At 42.1% G+C, this 16160-nt stretch overlaps 1 protein-coding gene and 1 long non-coding RNA gene across 2 annotated transcripts; both read left to right on the forward strand.

Annotated features, from left to right (window-relative positions):
- The first annotated feature begins 4 nt into the window (after window positions 1–4).
- LOC135378144 (uncharacterized) lies at window positions 5–1015 on the forward strand. Its single transcript, XR_010418283.1, has 2 exons — window positions 5–492; window positions 837–1015. It is a non-coding gene; the product is annotated as an uncharacterized LOC135378144 (long non-coding RNA).
- Window positions 1016–3499: 2484 nt separating this feature from the next.
- On the forward strand, window positions 3500–15115 carry LOC135378145 (craniofacial development protein 1-like). Its single transcript, XM_064611054.1, has 8 exons — window positions 3500–3703; window positions 4448–4562; window positions 4690–4906; window positions 5007–5110; window positions 9101–9199; window positions 9283–9355; window positions 12449–12534; window positions 14238–15115. The coding sequence occupies exons 1-8, from the start codon at window positions 3631–3633 to the stop codon at window positions 14335–14337; spliced, it is 867 nt and encodes a 288-aa protein (XP_064467124.1). The 5' UTR covers window positions 3500–3630; the 3' UTR covers window positions 14338–15115.
- The last annotated feature ends 1045 nt before the right edge of the window (window positions 15116–16160 follow it).

Genomic DNA, 16160 nt, shown 5'->3' on the forward strand with positions numbered 1-16160 from the left:
GAAACGCACCGCCTCGAAAATATTGTCGCCACCGGCGTGCCAGCTCGGAAGACCTCTCATTGGCTGCGCATTATATGTATAAATATTTGGATGCTCATTGGTCTAAAAAACTGGCGTCAGTTTCCTTCGCGCTGATTGGGCGAGAGTCATTTGAGTGAGGAGCGAGCATCCGAACGCGCGAACCGCTCAACGGAAGCAGTCGAACGGAGGAGAAAGAAGAACGACAGAGAAGACATCGCGTCTGTCCGGCCGTGCGTGTTCTCTTGGACTGCAACCGTTGTGCACGCAGACGCTACGGGGTAGTTTGAGGGTTTTGAATGCTTTAGATTTAGATTGTGGCGAACTGCTAATGTGAGAACGGAATGGCACATCCACCCCATCATCACAACAGCGGGAAGACGAACATGACATGGAATCCGCCTGCACCTCCAAAGGACGCAGAAATCGTCAGAGAGGAAGTCTGCACTCTTTCCGACGTACTGCAGGTGAACGGTAAGACAAGTTTGATTACTTTTTTGTGACTGAAGGAAGTAATGCAGGTTTATCACGTTAAGTGTATTACGTACAGCATTTACGAGTCACTCGGTACGTTAGCGGCGTTTCACTGTGCAGTGCATTGCCGTAACTTGTACGTTTCTGATATGCCGTTAATCAAAATATGTGTGGTTATGCTAGTTGCCCCTCATGCGCGTCTCAGCCGTTCATTCACTGTGATCTACAAACATTCGTGACAAATGCCTTGGTGTTCAAATACGAAATCAAGATAGATTGCCTATCATAGCAGTGATTTTCGTGCAGAGTTACTGATCATCAATGTATTTTTTGTTTTGTTTTAGTTCTCCCGCAACCATCGGCAACAACGACGCACATAGCTCAGCATTGGCTTTTGAACGGCCCTTGGATGTCGAAGTACCTAAAGCTCCAGTGAAGCCTGTTACAAGACGTAAAAAGATATGTACTGTAGCTTTTTCGAGGCAGTTCCCGAGGACAAATAAAGTTGATTTGTCATACACCATTGCTTTTTGATTGTCTGCTTCGGGACAGCATGATCGTTGCTCTACAGCAAGACAACAAGCGCCGAAGACAAACGGACGAGTCTGGGGGGGTAGGGGGGACGAGAGGAGAGACAAAAAACCCGAGGAGAGAAGGGGAAGGAGGTTGGGAAAGGAGGTCGGTCTGCGCATGCGCACTGGGCCCCAGCTTTTTTCCCGCGCAGCAGCTCGGGGACGCTGTGAGTGGCTCCTCGAGATCACGTGGTTTGGGCGCCCGCCATTTTCCCTGGACCATTGCGTAAACGGCAGCTTCCGGCGGATGCAGAAACCAAGGAAAGGAAATCTCACGAAAATCCTCGTTAAGTGGCGCTGCATACACTATTCCATATTCTGAAATTAGTGTAATACATTTATGTATCAATACAATATTCACATTTGAAGTCACACTGCGTCATAACCCCTAATGCAATAAGTGTTATTGGGCTCCTACTTTACTTTTATTTTCATCCAAGTCACATGCGGGACACAGGGTGCAGGTGGCACCACAAGACCTTGAGATCATGTGCTAAAAGTACACTTTCCGGACTCCGACCACTCCGACAGCGACAGCCCACGTGACTCGGCCTTAGGACTTGTGACGGTAGCGTGACGTACAACGGCTTTGTCCCAAGTGACAGAGTGCTACAAAACTAGAATGATTTCCATACAGGATCCTATTTTTTGTGATTGAAAAAGAAGGTGCTGAGAAAAACGACGGAGCTTTTGGTCTTTGCTCTTTGGTGTGCATAAAGGGAGAACATTTGAGTTTTTCATTTCATTTCATGTTATTCCATCAGAAAATCCAACTGAAACAACAGGATACTGGGGAAAAAGCTACGTTATGTAGCTTGACGTGTCCCAGCCTAGCACTTCATCACAGTGATTTATCCAGACCACCCTAACCCCCCCCCCCAAATGTTCAGTACACCCCCCTAACTCTTTCACCTGTGTACCCCCTACAGGGGGTGCCCGTGCGATTTCAGCTTTAGACACAGGTTGGTAATGATATGTTAAGCTGTAATGACGTAACTATAGTAATGACCGTCCCCCCCTCCAATTTTTTCCAACACCCCTCCATGCTTGGGATTCTGGATGAAAAAAAAAAAAAAACACAGAAAAACTACATAGTATGTACACTTCATATAAACAAAAATTATATAGCTTTATACACACAAGCCAAGTTGAATTACCATGTAAGTCCCACTCATATTCGGTTTTGTGCCGTACCCAGCATAGCAGAGGGTGGTCACACCTAAACTGAAAAATAATTCTAATTCGTAACTAAGTTTACCTAGTGGTTGCCGCTACCCAAGGTGGTAGCTAGAAAATATTTCGGGGGGGGGGGGGGGTATGTGGACTTTAAATGAAGAAGAAGGATTCCGCCCTTGTTTCCCTCTCCCTCGCCCCCCCCCCCCCGAATTTTCTGGTACGAATACATTTTTTAATACATGGCAGTAGCAGCTGATGCTGGTGCTACCCCCCTAGATTTTTCCAACGTATCGCTCCCAAGATGAAAATCTTGGTCAGTCTTGGGGATATTTCGTTAGGGGAAGCTTGATGTCAGCCTGCTGGAGTTCAGCTATTGTAAAAGTAGCTGAATGCGTGTATTTAGATACTTTTTGTGTATCTTGAATGAAATATTAGGTACATTTTCATGGAAGTACTTTTATCTGTAACTCAGTTGCTTTTTTTAGTCACTTTTGCTCTTTTTGAAATTATTTTTTCTCATTAAAAAACACGACCGACAACTGTCATCAACAGTTGGCGCAATTCGGCTAGGCAACCCAGAGCAGTAGGCAAGGGGTGTCTCGTCAGCACAAATCTTCGAACCCTCATGACACAGAAGAATTTTGATATGCTGTGTTCCTTCGTGCAAACAGAAGGTATGCAAGTGAAGAGCAAACAGCTGTGATACGTTGTTGGTTTGTTGATGTGTTCTAACTGGTCAGTGTCCAGTCTATTTTCTTGGAATAAAGATATTTAATGGTTCGTACCTCGGGTTCGCGCAGAATCCATGAAAGATGAAAAATCCTATGCGTTTTCGCATCATGAGACCCAAGGTAATCTGCTTTATTTACCGTAATGCAACTAATAACAGCTCGCTAAGCCAACCCTAAATCAACTTTTAATGGAAAAAAGATGTAAACTCCGCAATGGAAAGTCTAAAATAAAATGGAAAAACTCCGCAAGTGATCACCATGTAGTAAGATGGGAGTAATATAATGCAGATAGCAGAATTTCAGACTTTACCACATTATTTGGAACGAATTTGAAATCTCCTTGCAGGATCGCCAACGTTTCAAAGTAAAGCAAAATCAATCATTCGTCGCCAAGTGGAAAGCGAAACAAGGCGCGCAGAGCGGGAGCAGACAGCCAGCGCTTGCGATTGTCCTGTCGGCCAGGTGAGGTCACGTGGAGAAGTTCAATAAATACGTCACAGGACTGGGTGGTGAGCTGAGAGAGTCACGTGGGATCCTCCTGCTGTTGGAGAGCAAAAATTGAGTCACGCGAGGCGGCGGTGTCGTGCGTGCCTTGTTTTTACGGGAGTGTGTTGTTGGTTTACGTCTGAGGCACCCCTATTGATCACACTGAATATAAAATGTCTACGTTTGACTTGGTTGGAGCTGGGGATAGTTCCGACAGCGAAGACGACGTGGATTATGTCCCTTCAGGTAGTGCACCGATGCGCGATTTTCCTACCACTGTCTACATAGAGTGCTCGTGTTGTATGGTTAGATGTCATTTCGTGCTTGGGTATATGCGTGTGTGCGCGTATTAAACATATAAAACGTTAAAAGTAAGCACGTGATCACTGTTATTAGCACATTTCTTCGCGATTTGAGCATCCATTGCACAAGAAACAAATGTTACACCTCATATCCCTCAACAAGTCTCCACACACAGTGAACTTTCTGTAATTGTTCATCATGTTTTGCATCGTGCACCCCCACTCAAAAGAACCCAAGAGAGCACCTTATACTCCTCCCCGGAATCTATGCTGACCTTATCACTATCTCACAGAGGCGACAAGATACAAAACAAAGAATCAATATGTCAGTTGCAATTTATGTAATGCTGTTTATAAAAAATTATGCTCACGGTTCGATATAAAGCATAAATATGAAGGGTGGGAATCATACCCTCAAAACCTAGGGGCAAAGTGCAGTGCATTCTATGGTAAGTATAAGGAGATGAAGAATCTTGGGGGAGGTCAGTGTCCTGTCTTTAGAAATGTAACAGTAGCTGTACCCTTGCCGTCTGATAATTTGTACATTTTGTTTGGGGTCCAGGACATGGGGCCAGGGACATCGCAAGCCACCAGTTCAAGAGATGCAGACCTCGCGAATTCTTTTTTTTTTTTCTTTTTTTTAAGGGTGACAGCAGTCAATAAGCTTGCTATTTCACATTCTTTCCAGCTGAAGAAAGTGAAGACAGTGTTTCGGGAGATGATCATGAACACGCAAGTGATGCCGAGTCTGGCTCACAAAACAGGAAAGCTAAGAGAAAACAAGAAGGGTTCATTGCTGCAAGGTAATATGCACGTAATTGCTGTAGTTTTAACACTTTTGTTATCGCAGAGAAGTATGTAGCAAGTGAATAATCCTCTTTTACATATTTCAATGCTTGGTATCGTATCACGTGTCCCAATCTATTCTAGGAAGCGGAAAGGTGGAATAAGAATCGAAGGGAAAGATGGACTTTTGGCAGAGGAAGTTTGTGATGTCAAAGATCCTGCAGCAGAGGGGGATGCAGAGGTTAAACAAGTATCCAAGGAAGATGAGAAAAAGAAGGCCGATCTTCTGTGGTCAGACTTTCTCAAAGATGTTGATCCCATTCCAAAAAGAAAAACAATGCCACCAACTCCATCATCTCGGGTAATCAGACCAAGCAGAGTTACTATCTGCACATGCGCAGTATGAAGACGATTCGCTTTAGCATAGAGTTTGGTTTATTGACTATGTCTGTTGTTTCCAGGTTCCAGAAGGGACGTCTGCAGTTTTAGCACCACAGTCATTACAAGAAAGGAACGTAAAAGTGAAAATTACTGAAGTTTTCGAATTTGCTGGAGAATCTGTAGTGTAAGTGCTTCATCCTGCTCAGCCTAGTGCAAAAAGAAGGGATCTACCATACTTCGAAGGCACTTCACCACAGGAAGTTGCCAGCAAGTGTACATGGCATGGCTATGAGATACTGTATAAGTAGTAATTTTTGCGAAATTCGCGAGCGCTCTTTTTTTCGCGAATTTAAAGTTGTGAGGAGTTTTCAAACCAATGACAGTAAAATATGCTAACGAAATATGTAATTGTATATGTAATATGTAAATTGTAATCAGTGTGACCCATAACGCTGAGGCAACCTATGTATGCGATTTCTTACGCAATTGCATGCACTGTGTTGCCTTACAAAGTGTTCAGTTCTTCTCCGCTGCAAGTGGAGACAGTCCAGCCTTCACAAACCCCACGTGGATGTCTGCATCCCGGGATTCCAGTTCCTCGTAATCCTGGATCATCCAGCAAGTGTGTATGGGTTTAAGCATGCTGCCACACTGATCGGCCTTTGTAAAAGGAGGTGACAAGAATGACGGGAGATAGGGGAATTTGACAATGACCCAGATGCCAGCCGAGTAAGGACCCCCCTAATCACAGCTCTCTCAGTCAGAAGGGCTCAATAGGAAGACAGATGCAACAGGTTATTGCCCAGTTGTGATACGTTTCGTTAACTTTTCCCCAGAAGTTCGAGGTGGAGGGCCCCTAAGACGCCCAATGGAGTGTCGACGCACCGCGGTACTGCGAATTCAATGGTTCCGCGAATAATTGCCTGATCCTGCCTCCTCACAAATTCGCAAATTATTGAGCCCCGCGAATTTAAACACTTATACAGTATTGAAAAATATGTCAGTTGTCGGAAAACCAGATGAGAATCAAACCACGCACCTCCTGATTTCTGGTAAAGTGTGCTAACCACTATGCACTGGCACGATTTACCGACGATGTGCTACTTTCTATCATGTATATAATGAGATATTGTTCTCCCTGAAATAATGTTCTAAGGTATCTGATATGGTGAAGCCCTGGTGGTATGGTATTAACAGGCATGTGGGAAAAATTGTAGAATGAGACTCCCAACTCGACAGGGATGACACAGAGGCAAAGAGGCTTTATTGTTAGAGCTGGGGAATGTGTTTTGGTGGCGTACTCCGAAAAACTGAAAAAAGAAACCAGGGTTCAGATCAGGTTTGTGTGATGTTTGGAGACTAGTGGGGAGAGTTGGATGGGAAGAGGAAATATGATAAAGTGGTTCTGATTGAGCATGTGTTTGTGTACTCTATATTATTTCAGTAAATTTTAGTGCAATTGCGGTATGGCAGGCTTTAAAAAAATCAGAAAGCGGCAGGACTTCAACCATGCACCAGCGTGTTTTATCTGTCTCGTGGTATATTTTTGTGTTGTTTGTCAGGGTAAGAATGAGCATGCGCCAACCAACCTTTGTGTGTAAATTTAATTTGGCATGGGAGGGCCACACATCTTTCATAAAGTGTGAAACCACTGTTCCATTTGATAATTTGAGTAAATAACATAATAATCTTCTAACATACGAATAAAAACATAAAAAAAACTGGTATAATTGCCTTGAAAATGAAGGAACGCAGGGAGACAAAACAAACATGCACAGTGATGTCATTATGGCTGTTTGAGTCATTATGTATGTTTGTGCTACATCTACATTCCCTCATTTTCAAAGTGATAGCTGGGCTTAGTTCGTACCCGATGTTTTGCCTCATTCTACTTACTACAGCATGTGAAGCCACTGATTTATGTGTTCCTAATTATGCTATGTTGGTATGCAGGGAAGGGTAACGGACGTATTTTCGTTACCGTTTCCATTTTCGTTACTGCTATATTTTTGTTTCCATTATCCGTTTCTGGTATCAGCCTTTCAATTTAGTTTCCGTTACTATTTCCGGTAATGGAAAGGCGGTTACAGAGCTGCGGAGGACAGCCCGTCCCCCCGTCCGGCTCTGTCAGCACCCTGTTTTACCCAAGTGCTGCTTCGGTGTCACTCGTACACACTACATAAGTAATTTTACGTTGTTGGGATGTGCACATCTTGCAAGATTTAAAAAAAATGTAGGAACATGTCTTCAGTCACTTTGAGCCCAGCAACTCAAGATGGGCGTAACCTTCATCCAATATCGCATTCATAAGTGGACGCTCTGAGTAGTAAATAATACTGCCATAGTCACAGTGAAATGAAAAAAAGTAAAAAACACAGAACTAAAAATTGTAGGCTGTCATCCTCGTGCTATGGTGGAGTATAGTCGTGTCAGTCTGTATAGTCATCAGTGATGTAATGGAGTTATGAGGAATGGGACGAGGTAAGCGAGGGATGCACCCTCGAGATCCAATATTGCGCTTTCTTTCCATGCTCACGTGTAGTATTTAGAGCATTACAGGGAATGGAGTCATCAAAATACAAAAGTAAAATGACGAGTCATTCAAATGTAATCGCACAACAGGAATAGCCATTACCCGAATTCAATACCGGACGATAATTTTCGTTTCTGTTTCTGTTTCCGGTAATGGAGGACCGTGGTATGCGTTTCCGTTATCGTTACCATCTCCAGTTTCGGTAATATACCGTTTCTGTTTCTGTTAGCATTACTGTTACCTTTCCCTGTTCCTATGTCTATTCCTATGTCTAAAAACAATAGTAACAGCCTACTTGGCCTACAAAGGGGACCTATTTGACTAATGGTAGACGTGTCATTTGATTACCCTATAGCTGATATGCTTGAAAACTTCCAAATCATGAAGATCCATCATTATCACAATTATCTACTTTCAAAGATACATTCGCTGCTATGAAACAGTATCTTAATACAGTGCAATCCCGTTAATTCGAAATCGCTTAATTCAAACTTCCACATAATTCGAACTAGTGCTCTGGTCCCGTCAAAGTCATGTATATTCCAATGGGGGAAGAGGTCCCGTAATTCAAACACATGAGCATGCACAACGGTTTATTCGAACGAGATTGCCCGGCCGTGCCTGTCTCCTGACCGCACATTGGCCCAAAACCGTCCAGGTGGGACACGTTTACTTACTGAGTGACACATTTTAAGGTCATGTTTACTTATTAAATGTTCTGTTCGCTTATTACTAAAAAGTCCATCACTTATAAGGTGATACTTTACGACGATTGCTTATAGAGGTAATACTTTAGAGCCATTACTTATAAAGGTGATGCTTTATAGCCATTACTTACAATGGATCAGTACTTATAATTACTTTATAAGACCATTACTTATAAAGAGGAACAACGAACGAATCACCATAAGGGTAGTCAAAGCAAGGATCCGTACTGTTTTAAGGGGATGAGACTTTTCCTGGTGACAACATAGCCAACAAAAAGCCATGGATGACAGCTGATATTTCCTTGAATTGAAATTGAGATATTTGCGTTCGGGTATGCGATTGAGTTGGGCTCAGCGTTTCAAACAATGTTCTTTGAGTAGCAGCTAAAGAAACAAATGCAAGCGCATATAATAGTATGGACGGTGAATATTATGGAATGAATGAGCCTCTTATATTTCCGGCATCGCGTGTCTGTGAACATGTGGCACGGCTTAGCAAGCCATGATGCAGCTAGTATGTGCTGCCAATGCATCAAGCATCCATTCAGAGCAGCTCCCTTTAGTTTGAATTTTTATTCCAACAAATTTTTGGTCCCCTTTGAGTTTGAATTAACGGAATTGTACTCTACTATCACTGTCTGAATTAGCACGGCATAATACCAAACCAACACAACAAGCATGCACGCCATTGGAAAATTCCACATTTGTGTACAGGTTGTGAGGCTCAATCATTACCTTCCAATATTGCTATGTTTCTAAATAAGCATATAAAGAAAGAAATTAGTTGCCATGGTATATCTGACTTCAGTTTAATGCTTACAGCTGTCGTTTTACCAAGTTCCTTCATACATTATTGTACAATGCAATAAAATAAATGGAATGCACATAGTTTTAGTCAAATTATGATGACAGGTCAGTCTTCTTTCATACACAGTGTCGACAAAGAGGTTGCTGCAGATTCTAATGAAGCCAAAGAGTTCGCTAGGAAACAAGAACAAAGAACAGCAGAAGAGGAATCAGTACCAAGAGCGAGGTATGTTTTAATACTGCTTAATTTAAGCACTACTTGTTAGACACCAATGTTTTTCACTAACCACCATCAATTTTAACCCACAGCACAAAACGTGTTGGAGGAGCCGGTAGTGTCCTTGGCCAGCTCATGAATAAGAAACAGAAGATCAGCACCCTGGTGAGCTCAATAACATCTGTGTATTGTTTTGCGCTAACGTTATGTAAGGCGGCATAAATGAATAGCATGTTTGTTTTCAACTATGCTAAAAGTCAGGTTTGCAGGTTAAATTGCGCTACACTATCAGTGGTGCAACCATTTTACTGCATTTTGTAATTGAGTACAAGAAAAACGAGTCAGGTAATGTTGGAAAACAAAGTGAAAACAAACTGGTGGCATTACATGAACAAGTGAATATACCGGCTACCTTGCATAGGAATGCAAACGATACAGGCTGCATTACGTGAATGTTCCATTGTGGCATTGAGTGGGAAAGTAAAGCTGTCTCTAGACCATTGGGAGAGGTCACTAAAATCAGTAAATAAATAAAAATGCATTGATTATGAGACCGAATTTGGTTTTAGAAAAATAGTTAAAGGGATAGTTCACTCTCCAATCATCAATTCGTAGATATTTCTTTCAGGTGAGAAGAAAAGTAAGCAAGCTAGCTGGTGTATTGACAAGGAGAATACTTCCCTGAGCTTGGGGAGCAACTAAAAGGGATGACATGTACACGACAAACTCAGCTTTAATAACAGTAGGATCATGGGAAAAGAAGGGCAGCAAGGGGGTTGGGATGTTCAACAGAAGGGTTACTGATGCTCCTCTGTCTGGTAAAGTGTGCTAACCACTATGCTGCACTGGCACGATTTACCGACGACATGCTACTTTCTATCATGTATACAATGAGATATTGTTCTCCCTGAAATAATGTTCTAAGGTATCTGATATGGTGAAGCCCTGGTGGTATGGTATTAACAGGCATGTGGGAAAAATTGTAGAATGAGACTTCCAACTCGACAGGGATGACACAGAGGCAAAGAGGCATTATTGTTAGAGCTGGGGAATGTGTTTTGGTGGCGTACTCCGAAAAACTGAAAAAAGAAACCAGGGTTCAGATCAGGTTTGTGTGATGTTTGGAGACTAGTGGGGAGAGTGGGGTGGGAAGAGGAAAATTGATAAAGTGGTTCTGATTGAGCATGTGTTTGTGTGATTGGCTCGCCTCCTCCTCGCCCGATCTAGGTATGGCGTAGTACCGAGCGTGCAACAGAAGTGCATAGTTTCCCGTCCCCATGACGACACCTGTAAACAGGGATGTGGCGTGGCGAAGTGCTCAGAACGGGAGCGGAAATGAGCGGAAGCGCTATGACGTAGAGCCATAGAGCAACAGGTCAAAGCGTCACTTCCCACCTATTTCATGGAGCTGCTCGACACCACTTGGCGCCACGGGAGATTTTGGGATCGCCACAAAAATGGGATATTTTTAAAACTCTGTAGCATAAAAAATAATAGGATGTGGGAGGTGGGACTTTGCGTATGAAGTGCGTGGAGTGAGGCGTACAGACCCAGCCAGAGACAAAGTTCTATCCGCTTGGTTTCTCAACCCCTTTAAGCCTCAACTCATCATCATTTTCTGGGAGTTCAGCATGTGGCAGTTTTTTCACATGGTCTTGTACAGGGTGTTTCATCTAATGTGATACAAAATCGTACTAAAAAAATTACTTGTATGACCATCATGGGGTCAACGCTATTTATCTCTGCGGATTTTACGAGAAATGGAATTTTCCCAACTGAACTCTGAAATTTCCTAGTCAACCTCACGTTTTTTTACAGAAGCATAAAGCACATGCCGGATTTACCCCATTCTATTGCAAAATATATTCACTACTACAATGATAACAGCGAGAAAAAAATTATGAGAATCGTCATTTCGAGGTGCGCAAATTGTCCCCCACGCTCAGATCTGCGAAAGAAGTGATGCGAGGAGGCCTTGTATCTGCCACTTTTTTTATCTGCCACTTTTCCTTTTCTATGCTTCCGCTGATAACGGCAACATGGTTGCAATGCAGAGCTCTCTGAAATAAGAGCGAGAAGGAAACAGGAAGGGACGGGTGACCGTTTTTCTTCCGCCACATCTTACATTAACTTTACGGAGAACCTCAGCTCAGCCGACAATTTGCGCGCCTTGAAGCAATAGTTTTTGCAGTCTTTTTTTCAGCTAAAGGTAGTAGGGAATGAATTTTGCAATGCAATGGGGTAGATACGATGTGCGCTTTCTATTTCTGTAAACAAAAAAGTGTGAGGTTGACTTGGCAAATTTTGGAGGTCACATGGGAAAATTAAATTTCTCACAAATTAAATTTGATAACAGTGCTCTGAAGTAATGGCAAAAAATAACCCTGGATAAATAGCATCCACCCCATAATGTTAATTTTTTACAAGTTAATTTTTCAATACAATTTTTTGTCATGTTAGGTGAGACATCCTGTATAAATGTGGGCTACATCCATTTGATTGAAAAGAGAACATAAGATGGCCACAGAAGCCATATTGATCCTAAAGAATTGAGGTTTGTTCCGAAATTTGCAGGAAACTGTAACATGTACCAGTGTAAACTGTAACATTACTTACTTATTGCGAGGATGGGTGGATTGGATTTATCGTAATTAAAAGCCTGCAATGGTTGTACAAAGTTATATTGAATGGCTGTGTAAGACTGTATAAGAGATGTATGAGACTTGCATTTATGTGAAGCTACAACGTAAGTTATACAGTGGAGTGGGACTTAAAAGGAGGGATCATGCGCTTCTGAGAACCAATAGAAATTATGTCTTGTGTGCCTGTCACGTCATCACTCGAGGTTGCATTATGTTTGAGGATATATCTTTTGACTGTGTCGCAGGAAAGAACAATTCTGTTTTTACTCATTTCTCATGCAACAGGATAGAATACAGTACATCATGTAATTAACCACTGATATCAAAATGTCAACCTTCTACAGATAAACATAAACATGTTATTAAGTAAGGAACTGATGCTGCAGTGTGTGCTTTTTCGGCTTCTGGCCTCTGCTTCTTCAGAGCACACTTAAAATGTCATCCGCCTCAATAATGTTGTTCCTGTTTTTACGTGTCCACTTGCACACGTTTATACAGTATGTTTTCATTGTACTGATTCACTTGCAGGCCAGCATTGTATGCATTGAGTGACATGTATTAGTGAAAAGTGAGCATGTAAGGTGTAACAGAATGCAACATTTTCTTGGGTGTTAAGGAAAAATCGAAGCTGGATTGGAATACTTACAAGCAGGCAGAAGGCATAGAGGGAGAGTTGAGCACACACAATCGAGGAAAGGATGGGTAAGAAAATGATCATTTGGATATTTATGTTTTTCTTATTTTCTCACACAATTGAACCTTTGTATGCAATAAGGGGAGAAGTAAAAAAAATCCCAAACCGAGAAAAGGGGCCTGATATGATTGTCCGTCCCATTGACGCACATGCATTTCCCCGTTTCTTACCCTCCTGTAGCGGGCCATTAAATCGCAATATGGTCCTAAATTTTCTTTGGCAGGTACATACTGGTATGTAGATGACATTGCAGCAAAAATAGTAAAAAGGGGATAAGTCGACTTATCCCCGTATTGCGTACAGAGGTTCAATTATTGCACTGGTAGATCTATTATGAGTGGGGCTCTGAAATAACTGTTTGCTCAACTTTACACTGAGAATTGGTACAAGATGATGTGGGTGTAGTTCACTGCACAGTAACAAAAAGGTACATCCACAGTGTTGCAGGTGTAAATCACTTTTGTGTTACTGGTGCTTTCTACAAATGGCTAAATTGCAGATGACACTGCAGTCCTAGAGACATTCAGATAATAACCAGTGATGAAGTTACAGAGCCACTTGTGCTATCTCTGGCTCTCCCCAATCTTTGCATTACCTGTTTTAACCAGCACTCTTGTGCTTGAAGGTGATGCAGCACACTGCCAATTCAGTGACTATAGGCTTGTGATCGATAAGCATTGAGTGTCTTTTACTATGATTTCTAAGCACATCTTTCAATTTTAAATTGTGAAAAATTGAATTTTCAGAATTGGAATATGAAATTTGCTAAGTCAACTTTACTTTTTTTTTTGCCGCAACCAGAAAGTACTTGTCAGATTTACCCCATTCCATTGAAAAATACACTCCCTACTATAATGGTAATAGCTGAAAGAAGAACAAAATTGCAGAAATCGTCGTTTCGATGTGTACAAATTATTGACCATGCTTAGATCACCTGAAGGAGGCCACGGACCTGCTCCTTCACTGTTTCTTTTCCATGTTTCCGCTGTTAGTGGCAGCATGGTCACAACGCTAAGTTATCTGTAAGGACAGTGAGAAGGAAACAGGAAGAGGCAGGTCACCGTTTTCTTCACCCACACCTTGTATTAATTTCGGCGCAGAACCAAGCTCGGCCGACAATGACCCCATAATTTTTAGACAAGTCGATTTTTCAATACGACTTTTTAACATATCAGGTGTGATCATTGCTGTGTGTTGGACGTATGATCAATGTTTTTAGACAAAAACATCTTTAGGTTTAAGCCTTCATATCCCTTTTAGGGACAAAAGGTTGGCAGGTACAGTGCTGGACAAAGGTTTACGGAACACCCGAGAGGATAGAGAGGTAGCAAGCGAGCTGGTGGTATAGATCCATAACTTAAAAACCCGAGACTAGGGGAACACGCTTTGGCGCATTCCTTCCTCAGAGTGACACGCTAGCAGCGAATGGTACCATACGGACTTACAGGTAATATAAGGTATTATATTACCATACCATATGGCTAACAGGTGTCTTGGATACCTAGGCACATGTCTGTAAGTCCGTACGGTCCCATTCGCTGCTACCGTGTCACTCAGGGGAAGGAATGCGTGGGACCGTGTTCCGTGAACTTTTGTTCAGCACTGTACATGTAACAAATGCAAAGAAAAAACAAAAGATGCTTTGCATCAAGGTTAGGCATGCATCGAATATGCTGCAGCATAATAACTGACGCATGCTCTATTTGTCTAGGTACCTAGAGAAGCAAGCTTTCCTTCAGCGTGCTGACCTTCGACAGTTTGAAATTGAGAAAAATATGAGGGCCAAGAACAGGCTGAATCATCTCATATAGCATACATGGATCTAGGAAGAACAAAATGAAGACAACTCATAATTATTCTGCTGTCGTGACTGCATCTGCAGTACGAGTTACAGCAACCACATTCATTTTTTGTCGCGCATCATGTTTATTACAATTTACCCCGTTCAGCCCACGGACTTTACAGCTCTCTGATGGAATTCGTGTCTTCGATGAACAATTTACCCCTCGACGTACCACTACAATTAAAAATCGTGTCACCTTTGTAAGCTTCTGAATGTGCTTTTCCCAATAACTTTGAAAAACTCTGACAGCTCCAGAATGATGGAAGGCTTTCTTGACACATGTAAAACTGATACAGGGATGATATTCCACTGTGGTGACCAGAAGCACAAACACCAATCATTGCGAAGTCTGCCTCAGCGCAGCCCGTGCAGTGGGCGGCAGCTTGGAAACCTCGTGAGACATAAGGTCTTTTGCATCAAACGGAAGCTCAGTAGGTCAGTGAGAAATATCTTACCACAAGAACATGGGCTTATGCCTGGTGTGTTGTCATCAAATGCAACCCACTGGTGTAAGGGATCTCTCTGTACCCCTCACGTTTAGAGATATAGTGACGACTAGCGCGGTGTGAAACATTGTGGAAGGATATGATGTCTGCTTTTCTTGTGGATAGCTCATTCTATAGGTTTGAAGTGTTTGAAACACTTAGATACATTGGTGTTATTTATGTTGTATGTACGAGTAAATACAGTGTGTACCACAAATGTATTGGTCTTAGTTATGACCAGGAATTAAAGGGGTTACAACACCTCGTCCCAGGTTACTCCAGATAAGGGTGAAAAACAATTATGTGCGTCGATGTGAACCTGCATTCCAATTCTTAGAGCACACAGTGTAATAGATAGACACATAGAAAATCTGCATCGTGAATACTGAAACTCATCCGTGTTTGACATCTCGGCAGCCGCCACTGTCGGTGAGGCAGCTTTAGAGAGGTCATGTCAATGGGAATGGCTGTAGCTAGAGCTCCTCGTTTAGATTTTGACATGTATGTGTGTTCAAAGGGTGTATATCTTGCCAAGTACTACACATACAAAAATAATTCTTTTTCCTCAATATTCTGCTGTGTACTACAATATGTGCGTGATGCAGTGAACCACGTGTATCAGAGTGTTACAGCCCCTTTAAAGTTAACTAATTTGTGTAAATCTGTAGAGGGAAATGTTTTCCACCGGAACAGAAATGGGAAAGATGATGCCATAGCTAGGTGGACAGCACAGACTCAGATTTTTGTTTCACAGGAAGCACTCGAGGTGTGAGAAAGGATTTGTAGGTAACATTTCCTTGAGCATAAATGTTACCTACAAGTTCAGGTTTTTGGATTGGTAGGCAATAATATTCTTTTAAGGATACACTTTTGAGTCTGCACAAAAGGAGAGTGGTGTCTAAAGAGAAATAAAGGTGCTCGATGTTGAGCCACCCGTAAAACGTTCTCTGAGTGGAAGGGACCATTTCTTTTTTTAAGTAGGTAGTTTTCAGGACTTAAATGCGTAAGAGAATGACGGCTAAAATCACTTCAGGGAATTCTCAATGTTCCCAAGAATACTGTTTTACCTTGCGATATTTTGTGAACAGCTGTTTAGACAGGATGAACAGGTTAAAAATCTTTGATGAATTTTAACGACGACGACGACTGTATTTTGAGATGATGAATGGGGAGTTTCATTGATGGATTTTAAAGAGAACATGTTGAGTTTGCATCTTCAATGTTTCATTGATGGTGCTTTGCACTTTTCCAGTGTTGATGACTTTCAAATTGCTTTAAGTCGGCGATTTAGTTGAAGTTTGGCTTG

The sequence above is a fragment of the Ornithodoros turicata genome, chromosome 1 (assembly GCF_037126465.1).
Source record: "Ornithodoros turicata isolate Travis chromosome 1, ASM3712646v1, whole genome shotgun sequence".
In the NCBI taxonomy this organism is placed as follows: domain Eukaryota; kingdom Metazoa; phylum Arthropoda; class Arachnida; order Ixodida; family Argasidae; genus Ornithodoros; species Ornithodoros turicata.

What these genes read in the sequence shown, in the direction of transcription:
- LOC135378145 (XM_064611054.1), top strand. Translation starts at nt 3,631, where the DNA reads ATGTCTACGTTTGACTTGGTTGGAGCTGGGGATAGTTCCGACAGCGAA. An exon ending in AACAGAAGATCAGCACCCTG is followed by an intron (nt 9,356 to 12,448) that starts GTGAGCTCAATA and finishes TTGGGTGTTAAG; the next exon opens with GAAAAATCGAAGCTGGATTG. An exon ending in CACAATCGAGGAAAGGATGG is followed by an intron (nt 12,535 to 14,237) that starts GTAAGAAAATGA and finishes CTATTTGTCTAG; the next exon opens with GTACCTAGAGAAGCAAGCTT.